This window comes from Ursus maritimus, unplaced genomic scaffold (assembly GCF_017311325.1).
Source record: "Ursus maritimus isolate PB19 unplaced genomic scaffold, ASM1731132v1 scaffold_20, whole genome shotgun sequence".
Lineage (NCBI taxonomy): Eukaryota > Metazoa > Chordata > Mammalia > Carnivora > Ursidae > Ursus > Ursus maritimus.
Window position 1 is genome coordinate 35,399,152 of NW_024424453.1, and position 27,112 is coordinate 35,426,263.

The 27,112-nt window shown below is 38.7% G+C and overlaps 1 protein-coding gene across 1 annotated transcript in view; it reads left to right on the forward strand.

Annotated features, from left to right (window-relative positions):
* The window catches only part of KCNH8 (potassium voltage-gated channel subfamily H member 8), a 360,674-nt gene that overhangs the window by 276,499 nt on the left and 57,063 nt on the right, over positions 1 to 27,112 (forward strand). Inside the window, exons 8-9 of the mRNA XM_008709154.2 lie at positions 16,206 to 16,403; positions 26,599 to 26,798. Of these exons, the coding sequence (XP_008707376.2) occupies positions 16,206 to 16,403; positions 26,599 to 26,798 (398 nt within the window). The remainder of the gene's footprint in view (positions 1 to 16,205; positions 16,404 to 26,598; positions 26,799 to 27,112) is intronic.

Consider the following 27,112-nt stretch of genomic DNA (forward strand, 5'->3'; position numbering starts at 1 on the left):
AAGATCAAGTGAGAGAAAGTGATTCTCGGATGCTCCGTTCATGTTAACAGCTGATACTGGCACTGCCTGCAGCCCTTACTGAAAATCTGTGATGGTCAGATTACAGCCTTATTTTTAGCAGTCTTTCTAGCCTGAAATGGAATTCCGTCAAGGTTGGCTTTTTTTTTAGTGTGATACACAGGAGGGTGGTATTTCTAATTTTATCATTTGCCCATAAAATCATGTTTTTAGTGCTAGCTAATGCCATCAATTTTTAAAATACACTGGTTTGGCTTACAGGTTGCAAAGCTATTCTGTGGCTGAAATGGTATATCTTGGAATATGTGGTGACTCTGACCCTCTAGGAAATAACCAATGAAATGATTTCAAAGAGTCAATTAGTACTTGGTTTAAAAGCATGTCATAACTGAGGAGACATGGTTCCTGTCTCCAATACAGGGTTTTGTATGTTTCATACAAAAAATGCTTGTTCATAGCAATGCAAATATATTTGCAAAAATCCAAAAATAATACCATGGTGTAATAGGATTCTGAAGAGTTAGATCTTCTTAAATGAATAATCCAGTATTATTTTGTTGACAACTAAGTATATGTGACTCTGCAATTTTTCTGTCAACGTCATGTTCGGTGAATGGTATAAGCAAGTCGTGTTATGGTAGTCATTCTTTACAAAGGCCGTGGCCATATTGAGTGTGTCTGGTCGGGGAGGGGGACAAACAACGGTTCATTGCCACTGCCAACTTAGAGGATTTTACATTCTTTAAAGTTTGAATCACGTATTTTTCATTCTCTGGAAGGGAAAGATTCCATCTTTGGATGGCAAGCTCAATGGAATTACTTTAGTAAAATTCTCTATTTTCTATGAGTCATTAATTGCATTGAGGCATCAATCAAACAATTAAAGTATTTTTATTTGACCAAATATTGAATTGATTTGATGAGGACAGATGTTTTGATCCTACCATTTTGAACCTTGCATTTTAACTAACTCTGTGAATGTTTGTCCTTGCTCTTTTGACCTCTAAGGACAGTTCCATTGTATATTTACTAATACAGATATTTTCACTAGAACAGCAACATTTCTGACTTCTCATCTAGAAAGCACTTGCTACAACTTCCTTATACTTTTTAAAAAGTTTGGATCATATACCTATACAGCAGTGTTAAATAATTCCTTTCCATTTCCTTTTTAACATTTCTATTGCAATTACTTTTATCAAGGTAAGTTCTTTTATATGTAAACTTTACACCAAAGACTTAATTCATCAATCAATTTTTTCAAATCCCACATCAAGTAGAATGAGTTTTCTTTTGTGACATTTGTACCAAGTCCAATTTTCTCAATGTAAGTTTTAAAGAACTAATTTGTGTTAAGAAGATTTTATTCTTCCAACATTTTTTGGTCAATAACAATTTTACTTTGCACAGTTTTAGCTATTGTGAATTTTATTTTTTGATTATTTCTACTGTGTTGAATTTGTCCCCAATCAATGTTTGCTGTCTTCAGTGTTCCTAAAGAATGTTTATTTTCAATCAGGTCATTTTGTTTTGGAAACTAGCCAAGTTGAACATGCTCTGTTGTAAACATCATCAACTATATTTGTTTCATTTCTATTAACCATGCTTATTAATTGGATAGGATAATTAAAATATGTTATTTCTTTGAACAAGGAACAAAGAGCACGAGATAGAACAATGATGGTATCTAGAGGAGAGAGGCGTCAAGTGTCTTTGCAATCCTAATAGTAGGTCGACACGTCCTTTAAATTTTTAGACACCTCAGTGGAATCAATCAGGAGACATATGGTTTTGCTAAGGGATGGTGATGCCTCGATATACTTTATTATCTGCCTATATTAATGGATCACTTTCTTCTAACACCCAAATTTCCCCACTGGCATATGTCCATTTTTAGTTATATACATGATATATGATGAAAATTAATTGTCAACTCATCTTCTAATTTAGAAAGCTAATTTGTTTTGGAATCATCTAGTTACTTGTGACAAAGTGATGGAAGACTGCAGAAAAGGTGAAAAAGATCCAACATTTTATGCAGTAATCATACCCCAGGCACCATGACAGATGTTTGACAAAATTATCTTCAAGCATCTCAAAAACAAGAAGGCATTTTTAGTTCCTTTTTGAGTTGCAGGAGCTGGAACTTAGAGGGCTAGCTTCCCTGAAGTCAGATTGCGAACTAGTCATGGGGCTGCAGTCTAAGCCATTCTGCAAACCCAACGCCTGTTTTATATTCATGACAAGTGTATCTATTCTGTGGTCTTTATGATTGAGAAGGATATGCTTTCTCGCTTAATAAATATGTATTGAGTGCATATTAGGTGCCACACCCTGAGCGAGGCTGGGAATCAAGCATGTAAGACGACGATAATTCCTACTCTCAAGAAGCAGCGGTCTAGTGGGGGCTGCAGGCAGATAATCAGATGAGATGAAAGGGCAGGAAGACCTCCAGTGGTGGGAGGGGGAGGAGAGGAACAGAGGGCTAAGCGATGGAAATGAAAAATTGATTACATAGATTACTGCTAAGTGAGGGGGATAAAAATAAGTCCAAAATGAAATCACTGGAGGTGCGAGAGTTTTGCAAGATCCTTAAACATGTTTGCAAGTGTGGCATCACTGTGATGATGGCTCGTAATGATTGGAAATTATAATCTAGATACCAGCCTAAGAATACGCTGAATGCCAACAACCCAAATTCTTCAGTACTAGCCTCCCTGAAGACTGAAAAGTGTTTCTCCTTCTTCTACATTTATTGGACTTTGTCAGACCTAATGACCCTAAGATGAACCCCCAGAGGTTTCTCCAGCAGTTTCTCAAGGCCTCGGTACCTTTTGCCTGCTTGTTTCTTCAAAAGGTTATCTCTAGATTTTAAGAAGGTGCATTATCTTTTTGCATTATTAGCATTCTCAAAATAAAGTAGAAGGAACCCCCTGACTAGCAAGAATTATACTAAATTCATCCCCATATTATTTGTGATTTGTTTCCCTCCCTCCCTCTCTCTCTCTTTCTCTCTCTCTCTCTCTCTCTCTCACACACACAGACACACACAGACACACACACACACAGACACACACACACACACACACACACACACACCTAGGGAGCAAATGATTTGACAATTTTTCCTGTCAATTTATTCAAAAGCTTAACATTCTTGCCACAAAGTTATCCATTATATCAAATATTAGTCCTTGATGTAGCAATTTAAACCCAACTTTTCTTTTGGCTGATTGCTTTTGTTGACTTTCGATATCTTGGAAGAGAAAAGAGGACATTTTTAAGTTTGCAAACTTGTAGGTTAAACATACTTTCCGTGACTTCCTGTCCCGTACCCTTCACTTCAGCCAAATTGCATAAACTCGTTTTCTCCATACGTATATTAAGTGTTCCTGGCCTAGTGCCTTTATTCAGCTTCACAAAATACATTTTCCCTCCATCTCTATTATACTTTGCAGTACAATTTGAATACTCTCCTTCTTTAAACCATTTCTGCTTGCTGCAGCAAGGGGCACTGAGTTCAGGCAAACATAGGCTATGATTAGCGCTTCCCGAGTAGACTGAAAGGCAATGATGCCCCAGCTCCCTCATCTTTACACCTCACACAGCATCTCCATCGCAAACATTATGCATGGTTACTAAATACTTGGTAAGTGAATGAATTAGTTAATTAATGAATTAGGGGCTATTAAGAAAGAGAGTTGATCTGAATGTACACTGGGCTGGAAACTGTATGTGAGAACAGAGCGTTCAGGAGCCAAATCTTGCCATGAAGGTACAATTGCTGACAAAAACAAACAAACAAACAAACAAACAAACAAAATAGGAAAACTGACTGTATTCAATTCTGAGACAAAACATCAAAGATAGACATGAACCATCTGTGGGATGTTCGGAAAAGGGAAACCAGGCACGGGAATGGTCATCCTATGACCTTGAAAAAGGGGACCTCCTAAGTGGGTGGAGTTGCAGCTGAGGCCTTGAAAAACTGTATTTTTAAACCTTGGAAATGCTGCTATATTTTGGAAAAAGAGAGTAGAAATAGGGCCACAGGTTGGGGAACCAGGGAAGGCAGATTGGGCTCAAGCCTAGTCTTAGAGACAGCCAGGGCTGTGACTACTGGGTAACTCACGTGTTCCTGGGTCCTTAGCAGTTGGAACTGGGAGCCAAGTCCTGCCTCCACTACAGCCTGGGCTCAGTAGGGCCCTTCAGTCCTCCCTCAGTCCTGTCTGGGCATGCTGCTGCTGCTTCCTGCCATTTCCTCTCCAGATGTTCTGGTGTCCTTGGACTTCCCTGTTTTCATTACAGTATGCCTCTTGTCATCTCTGCTCTATGCCCAGAGTGGGACAGCTTCCTCCCTGAATGACATCCAACAAACCTGCCCCCTGGCACTTGAAACATGTTTTCCAGAAATGGGACTGAAGGTATTTCAGAAGCTATCATCCAATGAAAGCATAAACACATCCCCCCCCCCCAAAACTGCTTGGGTAAGACTTCGGCAATTATGTAAATAAGCTATATACTGTACTTTGATTACAATGTGAGTTAAACCAACTTTCGCATGCCGGGCTGGAGACTAAACCATTGCTTGCCCTTGCTTCCATTGTTTCAAATCCATTACAAAGGCATTACAGTTGCCAAATAATGAATTTGTAAACAGAGTTGGTGTCTGCGGGTGAAATTAAAAGCCAGATGCCAATGAATGGAATGGTTAAAACATGATTCCAAGTGCTTAGTTTATCTAATGTTTTTAATAAAGTCTAAGAAGCTATGTAGGAAAGTGGGTTTTCATAAGAAAAACAAAAGCTGTGTGGTCTCTAATTTCTCCACAGCATGGGCCTGACCTATATAAAGTCTCTTGCAAAGTCCATGTGAGGGTAACCAAAGAGTTCTATTCCTGGAAAATGAAACCTTGGGGACTTGCTGAGAGTTCGGTCTACGGTTCCAAAGAGCTTTCACATTCCCCAAGCGTTTGCTTATGCTGACCATTAACGCATCAATTCCCACCAACTGCCTTTGGAATAATAGCTAAGGCTTCTGGGGGGGGTGGGGCTGCAAAGAGCATCACAAAAGTTTCCATGCTCAAAAAACAAATAACCCCGCGTCTCCAGACCACACGTCCTAGATGATGGTGACTATAAGCAGCAGAAGACAGTATGGGAAATTTCTATTTGTAGGTGGAGGGGAACAGCAATCACACAGAAAAATCAACCGGGGCAGCCATTTCTCTGAAAGAGATGCAGATGGTCAGGAGCGTGCTAATACCAAAACCTTGATTGACAAGAAGGATCAGAGGTAGCATGGCATATTAACAAGTGTAAAGACTCAACTCAGACAAACCCAGACTCAAAAGCTGGTCCTTCTCCTTAACAGATGTCTATTCTTCGTCATGTTTGACTTGGCCTTTCCAAGTACTAATATCTTAATATCAACATTTTAGATTATAATTCTTGGCTCTTCGAGTTGTAAGAAACTGTTACACAATAGAAGATCAAATTAAATACTATATAAAATATTCAGCACATTGTGTGATCAGTGTGTGGTCTCCTGCCACAAAGGCACAAGCAAGAATATTACGACAAACTGTTTTTACCATAACAAGTGAAGTTAACAGCAAAGCAAATTGATGACAAGATATTCTAAGCCTATGTCCTTCCCATTTCGTGTTTTCAGTACCTCATGATGGAAAGTGGCATTTGTAATATGAATGGTGCAAAATCCCTGATTTGCAAGAAGGATGTGATTGTGTTTATTTCTGCTACTGTGTTCATTATTTTCTACGGATGGAAATGAGATGCTGGGTTAATATTTTATACCAATCTTCAGTAATGAAGGGTTTTAGAAGTCTGCATTACTTTCAGTAAGACAGAAGACCTTCATTCCTTTCAAACAGCAGCAGCAACAATAAGAATAGCTTTTATTTAGTGCTTGCTATGTTTAATACTGCATTCTGCTGAGCCTTCCATGTGACCTCTGCCTCTTGACATCACAGCAGCCTACGAAGTGAGTTTGTCATGTTCTTCATTTTAGCCAGGAGGAGTCTAGGGCCCAAGAGCATGAGTAACTTAGCCAACATCACACAACTAAGTAGCACTTTCCTATGCTGCATTGCTCGCCTTCTGAAGTATCCAGGTTTACTGGACTCCCTGGTCAGACACATTTCTCTGTTGTCATGTTTCTCTTCTGCGTTCTCCCTGCCTCTCTCGTTCCTTGATTTGTTGTCTCTGGGCACTCTGTGTCTCATTCGTAAAAATTTCCATGGCACCTGTGCAGGTCTTGGGCACACCCCGTTGCCCTGTGTTAACTTCACATCCTACCGCTCAGCCATGCACTCGCTGAAAACTTACTTTGGAATGTTCATGCAAACTCCCACCACTTATTGTATTTCATTCCCCATCAAGCCATCAAACAAAGTTAGTTAAATGTTTTTAAAGGCATTACTGGACATATGAATCAGAATCAGCTCTTCTAAAGGAGAACAAAGGCTGACACCTCAAAGTTGGTGTTTTATTTTGACACGTGGGCATTTCCTAGAAACTTGAAGAAAATGCCTTTAGAACAGTCCCAATGCCAAGTAAAGGTAAATAAAATCCAGAGGACTCTATAATGGGGTATTTGAATGCAACATTCCAGCATATTGTATGGCTTAACTTATTTGAGTTACTTTTATAATTGAGATGCTAGAAAATGTATCTCCTTTAATGCATTTGGAAGAAATGTAATTAGAACTTTATTTTGAAGTTCTATAAACCGGAGAAACTTGAGATTCCTTTTTAATGGATGTCAGAGCCCATCCTTCTGATTTAAATGACTGCCAGGCAACTACTACAGCTGAGAAATGGTTTGCAAACGTAGGATGTGTCCATTCATTTTTCTTCCCTCGGTTTGTAGCAACTCTGAATCTTTGAGAGAAAAGAGAGAACAAAAAGGCAATTGGGGGCAGATAATGAAAATAAACTTTAGCATACCAGAAAAGTAAAATTACTTGGCTGGATTCAATTATTTTCATCCTCAATTATTTTCCTGAAACATGTTTTTGTACCTTCGTGCAAAGGATGAGTGCTTTGGATTAGAATTTTCTTTTTTTTTTTTTAAAAAAGATTTTATTTATTTATTCGACAGAGATAGAGACAGCCAGAGAGAGAGGGAACACAAGCAGGGGGAGTGGGAGAGGAAGAAACAGGCTCACAGCAGAGGAGCCTGATGTGGGGCTCGATCCCATAACGCCGGGATCACGCCCTGAGCCGAAGGCAGATGTTTTTAACCGCTGTGCCACCCAGGCGCCCCTGGATTAGAATTTTCTTAGTGAGTGACAAGTTGTTGTCTTTGTAAATGATACTCTGAGCTCAGACACCAACGGACGTCTCACAAACTCATTAAGCCATGAAAAACATATGAGCAATGACTCAAGAAAAAATGCGCATGTTGAGGCAGATCCGAAAACATTGTCAACTGTAAGAGCATTTTATATACGGTTGGTTCCTAGTTTATGTTCTGTTAACTTCGCCAGGAGCCTAATCTTTGTTAGAATTTCCTCTATTTTTAGCCAAGATTTGGAAGCATTTGGAAGTGCCTCCGTTGGTTGGAAACAGATGGCCTGCACTGCCTCTTCTTAGGATCAGTCAGAAAACTCTATAGTAGCTGCTCAACTGTGGTTTCAGGTTGTTTCACATTGCTCATTCTTTCTAGAGTGTTTTTGTTTGGTTTGTTGTGGTTTTTGTGTTTTGCTGCATGTGATGATGGTCTATTTTGGTAGTTTACCATAGAGTATAACCTTTAAAATCATCATTGCTTAAGTGAAATGCTATACCTTAGTAATCAATATTCAGGAAATTTCTTTAATACAAACTTAATATTCAAGTAGACTTTAGAGAACTTGCACTCTTGTTTTAGCACAAGTGATACATTCTTTTCTTGCCAGTACCAATATCACATAAAATTGCTTCTGAGGGGCGCCTGGGTGGCACAGCGGTTAAGCGTCTGCCTTCGGCTCAGGGCGTGATCCCGGCGTTCTGGGATCGAGCCCCACATCAGGCTCCTCCGCTATGAGCCTGCTTCTTCCTCTCCCACTCCCCCTGCTTGTGTTCCCTCTCTCGCTGGCTGTCTCTATCTCTGTCAAATAAATAAATAAAATCTTAAAAAAAAAAAAAATTTAATAAAAAAAAAAATTGCTTCTGAAAAATTGTTCAGCAGTGGAAATAGAGCAGAAATGATCCATGCATCAAAATGTGAAAACCTTCCTTCCTTATCCCACCAATATTTGCTGATGGGTCATCACTCAAATAATAAAAAACAAATAAAAAATGAAGGTTATTACACAAGTATTTTGCTTCAAGAAAATCAACCACTTGTGATGAAACGTTACAGGATCTTATTTCATGAAATCTTAGATCTGAAAAAGATTACTAAAAGATTACGGAAAAAGAGATTACTCAATCCAGTCACCTCATATTCAAGATGGAAAAATGGAAGACCAGAAAGGCTAACTGATGCATAAAGGATGATACATCAACTTAATTAATGGCAGGACCAAGATTAGGACCCTCATTTCCTGTCTCAGAGTCCAGTCTCTATCATTGTATGGTTAATCCTTTTTGTTTCAGAGTTTTACCTCAAGAGTAAGTTACACCATTTCAGAAATGTAAGACACCTCTTGGTTTATGAGAACCAAAATGTGCAATTAGTGGAAACTCCAAGTGATGGAGTTCCTGTTCAAATTGGAACCCCAGATTTACTGATGCCTTCTCCTTAATGGAATCAACAAATCAGTATCAAGTACCACTGTAGCCTGGTGCCCTTCTAGTCTTATCCATGGTCATATCCTGTAACATAGGGTTGGAGTGGAAGGTGGAGAATGAGTTTTGGAAACTAAGTCTCCGAACTTCTCCTTAACTCTATTTCTTACATTAAAATACAGAAAGCCCATAGTTCAATTAGTAGTAACGTGTCAATGTTAATTTCATAGTTTGGTAAATATTAAGATATTAATATTAGGGGAAACTTGGTGAAGGATATACAGGGATTCTTTGTACTCTTTGCAACTTTTGTATTAGTCAAAATTATCCCAAAATAAAAAGGTTGTTGAAATAAAAAAACAAACAAAACAAAAACCTACAGGGACAGGTACTAATTGAACCTTAAGGAATGGAGATAAATATGTAGATATTTTAAGAGACAATGGAGATGAAATCTTGAGCTTTTTTGTAATATTTTGTTTGTGGTTAACAACTCTTTTTTTGAATGTGTGTAACAGTAGATACAACACCTCACAAATGCTTTGGCTTTCCGTTGCCACACAATCGCCACCCCACGAAAGCACATGCACACACCCAGGCTTCTGACACCTATCTTCATATGTCTCAATCAACCCTGCAGCTGGGCAGGCCCACACCTCAGCCCCTTGTGGGAGGCTGGAGAGACCAGAGACGTTCTCATGCTGTGCGCCACAATCGTTGTCTCCGCCTGCTTTGCGTCTCCCAGTCAGACACCTCCTGTCTTAGGACTCATAAGACTCACAGTGCTTTTCTACCTCTCGTCTGAATGAAGTCCAGAAGGATTAAGTATGGAGGGAGGGGAAGCAAATGTTAACTATAGTATTTTCTATGCTTGGAATTTACATTAGAAGCCTCTTGATCCTTGCTGAAGTAATATTCGGGTTCTAAATGCCATGCTATCCCATGCCTACAGTGTAAATTATGTTTGGATAGTTCTTCTATTTTCTCTGATATATGTGCCTTTGGGACACAATCCCCCGCTCTAAGCAAAAGTGGCCACTGGAAATGCAAACTTATTTAATAATGCTTTCAACAAGCACAATTAAAAAGATCATTTAAAATGATTACTTCTTTATAAGCAGTGTAGTATAGCAGAAAGATCATGGATGTTTAGTTAGAAAGGTATGGATTTGCCTCTCAGTTTTAAAAACTCCCTAAAAGAAAGGAGAAAATTGCTGAACTTCTCTGTTGGGACTCCATCAGTTAAAAAAAAAAAAAAAAAGGCAGAGTAATTGTGATAGTTGTATGAAAATGATATTATGTGAAAGCCTAGTAAAACACTTGACATTTATTAAATGTTGACTGCTGTTGAAATGTTGTTGGTACTCCACCACGTTCCCTCAATCTGTATGACTCCCATCCTTAGAATCTGTATCTATGCCTGAGGCACTGTCCTCTGATGTGGAAGGCTCCTTCAATAGAAGTCATGGCAATGGTGAGGAAGTCATGCTCCCTTGGAGCTGCCCGCAATCAATGAGGGCTGATAGTTGGTGTATATATTCCCCTGTTCCAACAGAGGGTGTGGTCCACACTGGTCCCAGAGTTTCTCCAGTGGGATTAAGCTCCAATTGCCTATAGCAATAACTTGCTTAATTAGGCATACGTCATTGGCTGCCTCCACTCTCTTTGCCCCTTCCCTATTCTCTTCTAAAAATTTTTACTGGGCCCAACACTTAAATAAATTACTTATAGTTAAAGCCATGTTTCAGGGTCTGCTTCTGGGGAGCCTTAACAAAAACTATGTCTTTCTTACCATGTGTGTCCACCATAATAAAGAATGGCACCTTGCTTGGAAAGGCATTCAGGTGCACTGCAACACTAGTACTCTTGGGTCTATAGCAAGTTGAAGTACGGGGCTTAGTGGTCAAGAACTTGGGCTCCAACCGCACAGATATCTGGATTAAAATCCTGATACTGCCATCTTGAGCAAGTTATTTAATCTCCCTGAGCCTTAGCTTTCTCATCTTTAAAATGGGGGTAATAATTTCTAAATGGTTATAATGATTAATGAAGTAATGAATCAAAATATGGATGCTATGGATGATAATTGTACCTAGTCCATAGAGTTAGTGCCTATAAATGAGGTGGAAGATGGCCTGCTCCAGTAGAGTGTCTGGAGCATAGAAAGGTCTCAGTAAAATGTAAACCATGTGCCAACTTAGTAATAAGAAAGCTCTAGCATAGGCTCCATTCTTGCTTCTAGCTAAATCCTAATACAACATGGTTCATTCGTACCAAATTAAGTAAAGTACCATTTTTTTTTAAAAGATTTTATTTATTTATTTGACAGAAAGACACAATGAGAGAGGGAACACAAGTAAGGGGAGTGTGAGAGGGAGAAGCAGGCTTCCCGCAGAGCAAAGACCCCAATGAGGGGCTCGATCCCAGGACCCAGGGATCATGACCTGAGCTGAAGGCAGACGCTTACAGGCTGAGCCACCCAGGGGCCCCAGGAAAGTACCATTTTGAATTATAGGTGTGATTATGTATGTGCTAGTCCCTTCTCTCTTTTCTCTACCCATAAAAACACATCTTAACACACACATATAAACCTGATTTAATAAGCTTATATTTTACTGGGTAGTTTTTCATATTACTAAGGTATTTTCTATGACAAAGAAATTCACCATAGGCTTTCTTGAAATAACATGCTCCTATTCCTTTCATTAAACCTAAAATATCTGCTAATTTACCAAATGCTAGCCTAAACTAAACTTTTCAAGAACACATATGTTGTATAAAGCAGGTCACACCTGTACAAACTGTGCACACAGATGCATCATAAAAGTAAGTAAATTATTGTAGGAAACCAAAAAGGTAAAATAATTAAAAACTCCCATTTAGAGTTAAAAGTATGTAATTAAGCAAAATATTGGGCCAATGGTAAGTATGCAATGAAAAATATATGGATTGAATTATACTAAATTATAGGCTCTTCTGGGCATAATCATTAAGAGTCATTCTATCTCTGAAATTGATCTTTATTCCTCAAATCTACTCTTTTATTTATCTAATCAATTTTATTAATGACAGGATTATTTTATGGTATCTTTCCTTTTTATCAGAAGGCAATGTATTCAGTACATTTAGATTCTACTTTATGTTGTGTATGTTTTTTCCTTCAAAATGTTGTTTAGGAAAAAAAAAATTGAGCAGAAGCAGACAGACTGTTCTAGGACATCCCTTCCTTTAGAGATGAGTTTCTCTGGCATAAAAAAAGATTGGCTTCCAAATTGGTTAAACTGTTTCTTCTGTACAGTACAGTGACGTGTTGTCTTGTTACAGTGAACATGTGCTCTCATTTCGGACGAGCTGTTCCGTGAAAAAGTTTTATTTAGCCCACAGAGCCAATCCCCGGATTTGTGGGTGTTACCTCCTTTTCATGTTACCAGGTTTTGTCATCATCATTATTGCTTTCGCTCCGTCAGCTGTAACACAGTTTAGTAGCAACCTTTCTTAAAAAAACAAGATGTTTCTGAAAATAGGCAGAACAGTTGGCTAGACAGAAAAGAGATATCAACAAAAGTAGGTCTGTTGTTCCTCTGTGTTTTGCTCCCTGAATCACTTCTGAGGGAGCTTCACACATTGTAAATGAACAGGCTTTGGATGAGGATATAATCTAATATAATCTGTATGTCCTAATACAAACTTTTATCCTATTTTATTACAGAAATCAATTTATATGGACACTGATTTGTTTCAGAGAATTCTTAAGTGTTTTACTTTTGTTCAAATTAAGGAGTTTAACCAAATATATTGACTGGGTTGGTTTGTTTGCTTTTTTTTTTTTTTTTAAGTGAGAAAACTGGCTTCTGTAAGAAAATGAAAATCTTAATTCAAGATCAATAGATGGATCCAGTTGTTTCTTCATGGTCTGATTGTACAGCTGATTCAGCCAAGAGGAAATAGTAGCTTTATTGTTTCTGATTTTTTCTTCCTCTGTGCATCAACTAAAACAAAAATTAGGTCACGTCTTTGGACAAAATGACCTTTTCCAGCTTCACAGTAATTAGCAGAAATGGCCAATATGGGACAAAGGGATAAGCCCCTCTAATTACTTCCTTGTCCAGCAGAAATAATATGACATTCCTTTCAGAGCACAAGTTGGAAGACACGTGAGAAACAGCCAACCCACTAGCCATTCAAACATCCTGTGGTTCTCATATTTGACAATGTTTGGATCAAATGCCTACAGGGGCACTGTTCTGAGAAATCAATATCCTGAATAGGATGATAAATTCAGATGTTATCTCTGCTTCCTGATTTTACCTCTGTGTCTGGACTGTCTTCCTACAGTGTACATAAATATACCAGTAATATTTTTTAAATGCACATTTGATTTGCTTTTGCGATATCTCTTCATTTAATCTTGGATAAGTTTTCTCTATTTCTCAGTCGTTTTCTATACAAGATTAAACTAAATTTTTATCAAATCGCCCTTTATCACTTCCTCCTTCCCTCACTTAAACTTCTAAAACACAGCTTTTTAATCCGATATGTATGAAAGGGCTTCAGGAAGCCATGAGCCAACTGAAAATGAGTGGTACAAGTGTCTTCACATGTACTTCGTTCTGACAAAAGGATCATGTGGGTGTATAACTCCTCCAATTTTAAGAACTACTGCCATCTGGATTTTCTCCCTCTTGTTGCTATTAGTTAGGAAATGCTAATCCCTACCTTAGATTCTACTGAATACACGGGGTCACTACTTCCTTTTCCATTACAGTTCTTCGGTGGTCCCTTATTTTCTCTTACCTTTCTGGATTTTGTACTTTCTTATTCCAATGTAAGTAAGAAAAGCAAGAGAGAGAAAAGAGATATGATAGACTAACCCTCTGCCAATTACAGTGGTTGGCATGTTCATATGTGGCACCTCATTTGATCACTGCACCCCTACAAGTTAGACAGTATCCTTTTTTCTACAGATGAGAAAAGTGAAGCTCAAAGAAATTAGTCATTCCTACAGCCTGTAAATGGAAGAATCCAGATTTAAATCTGTGTTGAATCTAGTGTCGGGGAGGAAATTTTTCCTTCCTCCCTTTTATGTTCTTTGGCTGGCCTAATAATTACATTGACATAAGACAATCAAACAGAAGAAAAACAATTTAATTTAGTACATATAGGAGTCTCACATAGACATGAGGCGGTCAAAGACAGGCAATTGAGGCTTATAATGTCTTCCTGAGCTAAGGCAAAGGGAGCTTCAAAGGGAAGGAAGACCATTCACTGGAGGATGAGAAGAGCAAATATTTGCTGTTCTGATGTAAAAAGTTATCCCTGATAATAGTTCTGTTCTTGATACAGGCCCCCTATCTAAATTCTTTTAGGTAGTTGAGGGGGAAGTAAAAGGCTCTTCTTGAGTCTGTTAAGCCTTGATTGCCTTCAACTCAAATAATTCACATGCCAAAGTGGCACATTCTGGGGGCAGCCTGCCCTGAACCCCATCACTAAAGTTTATTCTGTCACAAAGCTTTTCCAGACAGAGTAAATGGTCATAGCTTACTAACAGCATCACCTTTTATAACATGTAACTTACATTTTATTATTATTTGCTATCATCAAAACATACATTCATTATTCTAGTACAAATTTACAAACGCACATATGCTGTTTTAGTGCATCAGTGTTGTCATATTGTCTCATACTGCGACAGAGTGCAAGAATCATTTATACATTCATTAATTCGCTCACTTTTAAAAATAACATGTATTAAACCTTACTCTTGTCAATGCTTTGCTAAGTTCTGGAATAGTTGTTCTAAGTTCTACCTTCACATTAGATTTTACTGGGGGCCTTTTAAAAAATGCCAGTACCTGGCCTTGGCAACAGACGTTTAGATGCTGTTAGTGGAGGTGGCACTTGGGCAGTGTATTTTCAAAAAGCTTTCCCAGGCATGGCCGGTGTTGAGAACCATCGTTCTAGAGTAGTGGTTTTTCAAAGCATAGTCCCTCCATCTGCAGCATCAGCATCAAGTGGGAACCCAGTACAAAACAGATTCTTGGACCCCACCCAGCCTCCTGAACTGTACCAGAAACTCCAGAGATAGGACTTAGCTATCTCTGTTTAACAAGCCCTCTAGATGTTTCTGAGGCAAGCTAAAGGTTGAGAAATACTTCTCTAGGGACACAGGATGAATAAGGCACAATACTTGCCACTAAGCAATTCTCCTTGGTTTCAAGGAGCTCCCAGTTGTTTAAAATATGCATTTAATTACCTAGCACAGTTCCATAATCTATAACTGTAGTTGATAATGACAGCATTATTACTACTTAAAAAGTGTAATGACTTTCATCTCTTCTGGGGCAGCCGTTAAATGAAGTGTTTATAAGAAAGTATGGTCAGTGAATAACATCTCTTAACAAAAGTCTTATGAACTGTATGGGTTCAGCTGAATTGTCACAGTGTTTTGTAACATACACACACACAGTGAGAGAGACAGAATTTTAAAATACACAACTTTAGAGGGTAAGTAGTTCCAATAAAGGATTTTAAAGTGGTCTTTGTGTTGTGTTTCCATTCTATTACTGTCAATATCGTACTTGCTATTTCTCATCTTTACTAACGTAGCTTTTTTTTACAGCGTTATGACAGCATAATTGACATACAATAAACGGCATACACTTGAAGCACTTAATTTGATCCGTTTGGGCACATATATACACCAGGACTATAAAACAGCTGCAAGGGGCATCCAGTTCTATTCCAGATGCCTCTTAATTGTGCAGCTCTCCCCCTCTACCTCCAAATAGCAGAATGGGGTTGCAGAGAAGGCTTCCTGAAGAAGGTAGCATGAGCTAAGACTTATAAGCCAACTAGATGTCACCCCAAGTGAATAAAATGGGGCAAGTTGTGCAGGATGGAAATAAAGCACTTCTCATTTGTGTGAAGTCTAGATTCTTGTGGTTGTTGCTATTTATCATCATGTAGGGTTTAAAAATACCTGCTAGACCCCTTTGTCTCTTAAAATTCCAATTGAGAAAGGAGCTTAGCCACTATTCATGTAGGGTTTAAAAATACCTGCTAGACCCCTTTGTCTCTTAAAATTCCAATTGAGAAAGGAGCTTAGCCACTAAGGAAATACACAACACTGTTACTGACAGTAGCAATCCCGGTTTCTATCTCTGCAGGTAATCGCCTGCAGTAGGGAAACCTGTTTAGCTTCGACCACCCATCTGCTCTTGAATGCCCACTTTTCTGCTGTGTCTTATACAGAACAGCTTGCATAAAAGTGATATTTTTGCTTTTGTAGCAATGGAATCTTATTCTTTGCCTTTAACTTCCTTTTAACTTTTCTCTCTTCTTTCTCCTGGGCAAATTAGTATGTCCCTAAATGTTCATTTATCATTACCGTCAGGTGCTCATACCGGGACTTTACTCTTTGGGCTTAAGTTCTCATTCTTTCTTCCATTGCAGGCTGGCTCCATGAGCTGGGAAAGAGACTAGAATCTCCATACTACGGCAACAATACCTTAGGGGGCCCATCGATCCGAAGTGCCTATATTGCCGCTCTGTACTTCACCCTCAGCAGCCTCACCAGCGTCGGGTTTGGGAATGTCTCTGCTAATACAGATGCAGAAAAGATCTTCTCCATCTGCACCATGCTGATTGGTGGTAAGGCAAATTAATTCTTCTTTCACACCAACAGAAGGTGGCATGCCATTGCTCTTCTGTTTATTCGGTCCTAAAACGAAATAGAGATATATTATTTAAATTGGAAGAGTCCAAAAGCACACATTAGAAAATCAGTGACAAACACTTTAATACACATATAGATTATCAATGAAAGTCTGTGATGTCAAAGAATTCCATTTTCTGGACAGATGAAGAAGTAACCATTTACTTGATGGCTGATTTTGAAAGGACAGGAACTTTGTTTTCTCGGTGTACTGTTTACCCCTAGTGTTTGTGAATTACACGAGTCTGAATTGCAAGTATACGTTGAAACTCCATTTTATCATCTCAAACAGGTCAGTGTTATCAAACTGTATTAATCCTAATATAGTACATTAAAGATGTTTGATAGATCACTTAGTTAAAAATAACAGCAAAAACAAAGAAAAACACCCAATACAATAATAAATATTTAACATTTTAAAAATCGTTTTTATGTTCCATTCTCTGTGCTAACTGCTTCAGTACAATACTCTGAGTAATTCTAAAGGCAAATCTATGGGTTGGGCACTATAACTATCCCATTTAACAAATAGAAAAATTAATACACTATCGTCTCTGAGCCCCAAACCCACCTTCTGGGCTGTGCTTTGTAATGCTGGGGTTTGGACTCTGCAAACCTCATTTTTCTTTGCCGGCCGATTGGAGTTCCTTCCGCCAATAGGGGCGCCAGAGCGAGACTGGAAAGCAGGACGTGGGGAGAGGAGACTGTCTGCTCCTGTGTCTGATGCACCGTCAGCGGCAGACCATCTCTATCAGCAGCAGACGGTCCCAGGGTTCAGCATCTTCAGGCACTCCAGCCTCATTGGGTCTTTTTGGAGATCTTGGCATCAGTTGGGAGCGCCTCCACATCCAAAGTCAGAGCCCTGGTTCCTTATGGCTTCTCACAGCTCCTCCTTCGGGCTTCTATGTTCTGAAAGCACACTTCTTCCCTGTGTTTATCCATCTCCAAGGACAGAAGCGATTATTCTATCCATGTTACCGCTATACTCTCTTTTTGCTCACTTAGCTCTCTAGCCCCAGAAAAACCAATTCTCTATAGTGAATTTCCTCCATTGAAACCTTTAGTTTAATTTCCCTTTTCTGAACCTTCTAACTTACTCAGGATTGACACTATTATTATTCACAGCTTTCAGATGATAAAATCTAAAGCTTGGAGAAAGAAAGAAACTTTCCCAATGTCACACCATTAGTAAGTAAAAGAGGCAAGGTCTGAACCTAGATAAATGCTTACTTCCGTATATAAATACATAATCGGAAACTTACTAAATGACAAGCCGGGTCTCATGGAGTAATAGGAGATGTGATTGTTTACCTGGGACAAGTAAATGTTCTTCTTAGGCCAGAATTCTTAAACTAGGATTCTATCAGTGTTTTTTGCCCCATATGCTTCTCCCTAAAAGCCTGTTTTATTGTCTTCTTTTAATCTTCTTAATCCCAGCCATCTTTTAGAATTTCGAGCCTTATACTAGGGGATGGTTCCTACCAGCTTCCTTGCGTGGAAGATGTAAAATGAGTATGCGGGGCTTTAAGCAATGACTCATCCAGCCCATGGCGAAATCAAAGAAGTATAAAGCCAAGCCTTCCCTCAAGGAACTTATGATCCAGTTTGGAAGAGATGGGCTGAAACACCTGGAAAGAGTTTTAATAATAGCAGGCAGTAAACGCTAAATGCCAAATCAGTTAGGAAGTTCAGAGGCGGTGACAAAGCAAGGGCGAGGGATTGGGAGAATTTCTTGGAAAGGCAGTGCTTATGGCAGAGATGCTGAAGTGGCATGCTGGGACCGCAGCAGTTGTCACAGGCTCTTGGCTGACGTACAGCACCAACAGCCCAGGGAGCAGAGAACAGAAACTCTCACTTTCTGAAGAGCTACAACGTGCCAGACACCGGTGGTGGTTTTATACCCAGTGTTATGACTTCTACAATTGCCAGTCTCCTCCATGGCCCGTCTTTCAGCTTAGCAAAATGACAAGCATTTTGCCATCATACTTATTTAATATTTGCCCATATTTCTCCTATTCCTGGTGGAAATTTGAGGAAATGCTCAAATGCTCAAGGCTTACCCTACTGATTTGACATTTCAAGAATCTGCTAGATAATTGAGTTTTTATTCTCTATTTATCCGCATGCAATACTGTGAATGGTCCTGGATCAGAAATGGTTAAGGCATAAATTATTCCCTGCTATTCACTGTAAGTAGAAAGCAATGCTGGTCACAGGGCCAAAAGGTAGGGGAAATAATCAGATAATGTTACTTTGTCACTTGTTAAATGTTCATTGATCAGATTATCCTGGTGCAAAACCAGTGTTCATTTGTCAGTGCCATTAAAACATTTAGGTGACTTGAATAGCAGTTAGGAAACCACTTTTGAATGGCAAATGGCATCTAAGTAACTTGAATTTATTAGTTAAAGCTTCTCAAGTTTGTGAGAAATAACTGTATTATTGTGACAATTACCCTCAGCTAGAAGAAATGATGCCTGTATTTTAATATTTCCTAATTAACTAACTAGCATAACTTTGAGACCTAATCATAAACGCTCGCAATATGGAACATTTTGTTCACTTCAGTCCCATAACACTATGAGACAGAAGTTATTAACACCTTAATTTAGATATAAGGCAGCAGACGTTTAGTGAGTTCAAATGCTGGGATTCACTGAGACCCAGCAAACTTCTTACAAAATATCCATTTTATTACATACTATAAATTAATTTTATTCCCTTAATTTCTACAAATATACACAAATAATTTATTTTTTAAAAAATTTAGGCATATATTACTATGGAATCAAGTCTGAGGTATCTTATTAGGAATCTCCACCCAAGGCCAATGAAACTACTAATGACGGGGATGCCGTATTTACTACAAAATCAGGCAGTGGCAATATTAAATGTTGCCCGTGACTGTTAAACCCCAGATAATTATCTAGGGCAGAGGCACTCACTGGCTGAGTGAAGAGGCAGGAGGAAGGGGAAGCTTTCATGTGAGCATCTGGAATGACAATGTGTGCCAACCACTGATTTATGGGAAGAATATTTAAAACTATCAAAGAGATCCAGCAAAATTAATAAGAAAAAAACCCCCATACCTGGACAAATCTATGTAAACTTTGAGAACACCCAACACAAAAAAGTAACCTTAAAAGTTTCAAACAACTATTACAATTTGTAAGTGAATATTGTAAACCTGTAAAGCTGATATTTCTATATCAAATATCAGATGTGCAATTCTACTATACAGGAAACTACAAAACATTAGTGAGAAAATTTACAAATAATGGAAGGATATACAATGGTGATAGTTTTAAGACTCAATATTATAAATATATCAGATTTACCCAAATTTATCTAAAGATTAAATGCAATGCTAATGAAAATTCTAGTACATGTATGTTTATGTGTGTTGGTGTGTGTGTGTGTGTGTTTGAAAAATGACAAGCTGTTTCTAAGGGTTCGTGCAAACACAGAACTAAAACTAGTCAGAGCAATTTTAAAGAACAAGATTGGAAAATTTGCACCACAGATATCAAGATGCATTGTCACATTACAGCAATTAAGAAAGCATGTGTTAGGGGCACCTGAGTGACTCAGTCAGTTAAGTGTTTGACTCTTGATTTTGATTCAAGTCATGATCTCGGGGTCCTGGGATTGAGCCCCGTATTTGGCTCTCTGCTCAGTGGAGTTTGCTTGAAATTCTCTCTCTCTCTCCTTCTGTCCCTCCCCCCTGCCCTCTTTCTTTCACTGAAATAATAAATAAATAAATCTTAAAAAAAGAAAGAAAGAAAGAAAAAGGAAGCACGTGTTAGCTCAGGAGCAGACAAGCCAGTGGAATAGAAGAGTGCAGAAATAGGCCCATGCACGTATGGTCACATTATTTATGACATAGGTGTCATGCAGTGTGAAGGGGGAATGATGATTCTTGCAATAAATGTTACTGGGTCAAATGTATATCTGCATGTTGAAAAACAACTTTGACTCCTCCTAAAACTGTACATTAAAATTAATTCCAGCTGGAGCCCTAACCATAAAGAAAAAATGGGTAAGCTAAACTACAGAATTTGTATTTAGCAAAAGACATTATTTAAGAGTATAAAGAGAGCCATAGGATAAGATAAAGTATTTGCAAACATTTATCTGACAAAAGATTCTTACCTATTATATATAAAGACTATCTACAAATCAATAAGAGCAGAAAATCCAAAAATTCATAAAAACTTTGAAAAGTACTTCACAGATTTCCATGCCAAATAGACAATACAAATATATAAAGGTGCTCAACATCACTCATCAAGGACATGTAAATTAAGATCAAAATTAGATAGCATTTATATTCACCGGAATGCTATTCTTAAAAACAATGACAACCCATGGGTCTGAGAAGATATGGAACATCTTGACTTCTCCTATACTGTTGATGGGAGTGCAAGTGGTACAAGAGTTTTGTCGATATCCACCAAAGCTCAACATACTTGTACTCTGCCACTCAACACTTCCACTTCTGAGAGTATATATCCAATGGAATGCTTATATATATATCAAAAGACAGATAAATGCATGTAGAAGCATTATTGTAAGAATCTCAAACTGGAAATGCCCATTCATAGGAGAATAAATAAGTAAATTGTGAAATCATTATTCAGTAGAGCACTATACAGTCATGAGAATGAATGAACTATTACATCATGCAGCCACATGGATGAATCTTACAAACAATGCTAAGCAGAGAAGCCAGACACCAAAAAGTACATATTGTACGACTTTGCTTAGAGAAAGTTTAAAAGTAGGCAAAGCTTATGGATTGCAATATAATTCACAACTGCAGTTACCTTTGGTAATGGGGCTGGTTAGTACCTGTGAAGGGGACACAGGGGAGCCCTGGGGTGCTGGTAATATCCTATTTATTCATCAGGAAGATAATTGACTTTAAGAAATCTCAATGAGCTGTACATTTAGTATTTGTGTAATGTTCTTGTTGTGTCATTGATATTAATTTGCCTTGTAAAATTACAATAGATGAGCTAAAAATAGTAACCACCAAGTGTGGGATGGGAAGGTAGGTAACAGCTGAGTTCTCACCTTTCATGTCAGGTTGTTTTTAGGTCTTAACTAACATGATGAGTCAAGCAATACAAGTAAAATTATGTTGTCTAAAATATTGATGATAATCACAAGAAGACCTAAAATAAATAATTTTAAAAGATTGCCTTTGTGGCATGGGATGGGTGTGAAGGGATGGGTTTGGGGCTGAACTATTCATAATATACTTTCTAAGCAAATTGTTTATGATGACAAAACTTTTTAAAGAGAGTATCAAATGACCAGAGTTTCACTTCAGTTCCATAAATATTTATGGCACACTTAAAGTATGCCAGGCACTGTGCTAGATGCTGGGGAAACAAAAATGACTAAGACATGATACTTTCCTTCGAGGAGTTCACAGTTTAGTAATGGAAATAGGAACTTGGGCAGATGATGTTCTTTCTTTTTCCATTTTAATTTTTCCTATTATAATGCACATTTAGAAAAGACTGAAAAATCCACACAAAAATTAGAATTACATAAAATCCCATTACCAAAAAATAATCTTTTCAGTCTTTTTATACATACATAACCCTCTTTCGGACAATATTTATATTAACTGTGCATATCATTTTTGCCACGAAACAAAATATATTAGAACATTTTCCCATTTCTTTAAAAGCTCTTCTATCATATTTAGTAATGGCTGCCTCATAGTCACCTAACAAATCAGCCCCAACTGATGGGTCCATCAGCTCAGGCTCGGAGGTTAGATAAAACTTCCTGGTGAAGGTGACTCATCCCTAAGGACATGTCCCATTTAAATGAGGCATTGTTGGGGCGTCTGGGAGGCTCAGTTGGTTAAGTGTCTACCTTTGGCTCAGGTCATGATCTCAGGGTCCTGGGATCAAGGCCCATGTTGGGCTCTCTGCTCAGCAGGGAGTGTGCTTGTCTCCCTCTCCCTCACTGTCTCTCTCAAATAAATAAATAAATAAATAAATAAATAAATAAATAAATCTTTAAAAAAAAACGAGGCATTGTTGTCCTGAAAAAGGTAAAGTGAAATTCATAACAGTTAAGGCTTTCCTTGGGTCCTCTCATCCTATATATATGAATATATATTCTCCCGACATAATTTTATTGGACCCATATGGGCTATGGTGTTCACAAATTCAGGCTTTTTAAAGATGTCTACACTGCCATTTGAATTCATCATTTAGGAAATTAGTTCTCACTCTGTTTTCTCTGCCATCTGCTATCCACAAACCTGTGTACTCTACCAGGCGTGGAAAATTCCAGGTCAGTGAGTAGGTGGGAGAGGGGAGGAGGGTGGCTAAGATTACCCAAAGCCTGAGCTCTGGTCTCCTTTTATCAGGGGCAAACAGTCTGAGGGCCCTGCAGAGTGGCTGGCGAAGAACTCAGCAGGGGTGTTACACCGCAGGGGAGCAGTGTTGCCCGCAATGTGGAGAGAGAAGTGGGGAGGGAGAAGGAGGAAGAGGGAAGGGAAGGGAGGAGGTAGGAAGAGAAATGGGAAGGGAAACTAGAGGACAAGAGGAAGAAAAGCGAGACAACGAGAAAGAGCAGGCAGCGCTCTAAGAGTTTAGCACTTTCATTTAAAGTCTGTTTACTTTCTTCCGAGACCCCAATCATGGAGGTTCCTCCCAAGACCTGCTGTTAAGCCGAGATTTTACAAAACGCATTTTATACAAAATTCCTACACAAAGCAAAAGAGCCTCCCACACACTCAGCAGCAGCCCTAACATGCTACTTGAAGAATTATATACATCAGATCTGCGAGGAGTGAAAGGAAAAGTGAATGGTAACTTCCAAACTGACCTGGCTATTGCAGTTCTTAAGCCACAGTACCCGGGATGGTTTGGCCTGACAGTTGTGTTCACTCTTTGCCGGTCTGAAAGCCATAACCAGGGACAAAGAGGCAAAATAACTTCAGAAACTGGTGGGGGTCTTATTTTTTAACCACTTAAGGGAGAAGTATTTGCCTATGCTGAAATGAGACCGTGAAATTATGGTGACTCGGATAGACGGGGACTTCCCAACAACACTTAGAATGCTACGATGAATCCAGTAATTCATTTTATTGATAATGTACAGTTAGGATGCTAAATGATCTGAATATATTACTTCTCTTACTTTAAGTGCTTTACACACATTATAATTAAGCAAAGCAAAGTTAAAATCATACACATAATTAAGGAAAGCAGTGTTAAAATAAATGAAATAAAATTGTTCTCAGTACTCAGTTTAATCTCCAGGAAAGACTATTACAGACTTTTACAGATGGCAGGGCTTCCAAACACTGAGCCCATAAGTATATTAAGGGAGCCTGAAATCGGTGTTTAATTTCTTTGACTTGGAGCAGAATTGTTTCCTTTCTTTGCTGAGTGTTTACCTTAAATAGAGGTCTCTTCTTCCAAACAAAGTTCTTGACATCAGAGTTACTGTGCTTTAACAAACATACAGAATGGACCTCTATTTACGGTTTCCCAAGAGCCATTCAACGGTAAGTTATTAGGCAATATCCAGTTTTCTTGGAATAGTTTTCTCCTGTTGGAAGACATTTCATTTTTGAAAATTTAGGGGAACATATACCTACATTTGTATGGAGCAAGAACTTACTAAATATTTCTTGTCTTTCATCGAGAAGTTATTTCCACTAACAATCACTCTGAAGTATTTAAGAGGTTGCTGGAAAACCTTAACTGAGTCCTTTTCCCCATATTTTAGGCCACTGAGTGTGTTGAAAATTCTTGTTTATGCTTTCCACTCTCACGGGAAAAATGAACATAAATTGAGCACCCTCTGCTTTTCACACAAAATGTTAGGCACTTTTATTTATTATTTTTAAAAAGATTTTATTTATTTATTTGACAGAGAGAGAGGCAGCAAGAGAGGGAACACAAGCAGGGGGAGTAGGAGAGGGAGAAGCAGGCTTCCCGCTGAGCAGGGAGCCCGATGCAGGGCTCAATCCCAGAATGCTGGGATCGTGACCTGAGCCGAAGGCAGATGCTTAATGACTGAGCCACCCAGGCGCCCCAATGTTAGGCACTTTTAAAAATATATATATTAACTCCTTAGATCTCAAAAAAAGCCCTATGAGTAAATACTATGCGCATTTATATAAGGACCGGTATCCATGGCAATTATACATCTTCCCAAGTTCATGGTTAGGAAGTGCCAAAGTCAGGTTTCAAATCCTGATGTGTCTGATTCTGAAGCCCATATTCTCTCTGCAACTTTATATTCCTCATGTATGCAGATCCTAAGTTTAGCCTTATTCTAGTAACTTTTCCAAAATGTTGGGGGCTTCCTTATTATTACCATCTTTCGAGGTGTGGTGACCATATCTTCCACAGAGAAATGATGATATATAACCTGAAAGAATTTTAATTCCAGTGTTAGATTAGATTGAAACTAGCATGCCAGTGGTCACTAATTTCTGGCAAATGTAGAGGAAAGAAAGAATTTTACCTAGGGCCATCCTGAAACAGGATGGAGATTCAGGAAGATAGACGCAGTAGTATGTTGACACATTTGCACTATTGTATCCATTCTGATGCTAAGAAACTTTAACAGAGCTTCTTGGCCACTGAGATTTTGGTACAGGGATGATTTGATAGATCCTAATAGACAAACTACTAAATTTTTAGTCTTTTTTTTTTAACCCAAAAGCTGTTGAAACAGATGATTTCACCGAACCCCTGAATTTACCTCATTGTCAATTCTGTCCAGGATGGGGATCAGGGCTGAAATCTGAGTATCACTGAGAGTTGATCTGCCCATCAATGTAACTAGACCTGGCTCTCAGCTCTCCCAGTGCCACAGCCCCAGGTGGGTCCAAGGCCTTCTCGGACTATCGGCTGGTGTCTGCAGAGGCCATTCAAGTTCTATTTGGCTAATGACAATTTAGTGTAAATTCCTGTCCTGCTTTTTCTGACTATAAGATATTTGACCACTCCTTACAGTGGGCAACTCCTGGACATCACTTATTTTCCAGTAGAAGACCCATCTCCAATCCCCATCAGCTCTTGAATTCTTGTGAACAAAGTGTTCTATCCTATTATAATCTGGTGGTGTTCTGAGAAAGGAGAAGGCTCAGCGAGAAAGTGGGGATTAAATACCATCTGACTGAGAAATCTCATCAAAACAGGAGTCGCATGTATATAGGTACCATCTGAATACCTGTTTTTCTCTGTGGATGCATTTGTTTCTTTAATGGTGTCAGATTTTCTGCTATCTCCCCCAAAATTTAAGTAACCGCGGAGCTAAAGTAAGGTTGGTGATGGGAGCCATATTAATTTCCACTTTAGATTGCTCAAAAAAATCCTCAATTACATTTCTAGCAACTTTCTCCATGCTTTTATTAATAAAAATGTGTTCTATTTAATACCCGAAAACTAATTTTAAGTGATGGCTTAGGGGAAAAGACTAGTAAAGATTAACCGGTTATAATAGACTTTTTTTAAAGATTTTATTTCCTTATTTTTGAGAGAGAGTGTGTGCATGCACGTGCAAGTGTGGGGGCGAGGTGGAAGGGGGAAGGGAAAGGGACAAGCAGACTCCATGCTGAGGGCGGAGCCCATTAGGGCTCTCCTGACCCTGAGGTCATGACCTGAGCCAAAATTAAGAGTTGGACTGAGCCACCCAGGTGCCCCTAGAATAGATTTACTTTTAAAATGTATTTGTTATTATGATAACCATTGAACTATAACTTTATAGCTTATTTTATGAAATTATATTAAAATTATTTACTCATGGCTATTAAACTATACCCATTAAAATAATATAGAGGTAAAAAGTACAAACAACTTTGTCATAGCCAGAATAGCAGCTAACAGATGAAGCGTGAGTCAGAGAGGCCGATTTTGCCTATTATGAGTATTTTTAAAAGATATTTTTACTTTGATCAAGCCATTTGGATTCCAAGGACGGCATCAGGATGCACTCTGACAAAGTAGCTGTACGAACAGCTGTAGCAACATGGCCACAGTAACATACTCTGCTGGATTCAGGTTATATAAGCTAAATTTAGGCTCAAGGGGTGAACCCGTCCATCCTATTTCTCCCCCATGTATGCTGTGCTGTCTTCTCTAGCTTTGATGCATGCCTTGGTGTTTGGAAACGTGACGGCGATCATACAGAGGATGTACTCCAGATGGTCCCTCTATCACACTAGAACTAAGGATCTGAAGGACTTCATACGGGTCCATCACCTGCCCCAGCAGCTTAAGCAGAGGATGCTCGAATATTTCCAAACAACCTGGTCAGTCAACAATGGAATCGATTCGAATGAGGTAACGTTCATTTCTCATGTTCAAGTTTTCAGACACAAAGCACATATTCTTAGGTAAAGCAAGGTGCTCTAAAGCAGGTCTCAGAAGCGAAGTACACACCCACCAGCTTCTTTATCTCTGTTTTTTAATCCCTCATGAAACTCGGTCCATCTTCTTTCATCCTTTTTGGCTTATGTTTTCATGATGCCACTTTGGATGGACCGATGTTTTACATTAATTTGCTGCTTCGGTTGATCGGGTGGACTAACTTTCATTCTCATTGACCCTCTTTGGAGGAACCATTCCATTCTTAGGACCACTGAATTGTGTAATGT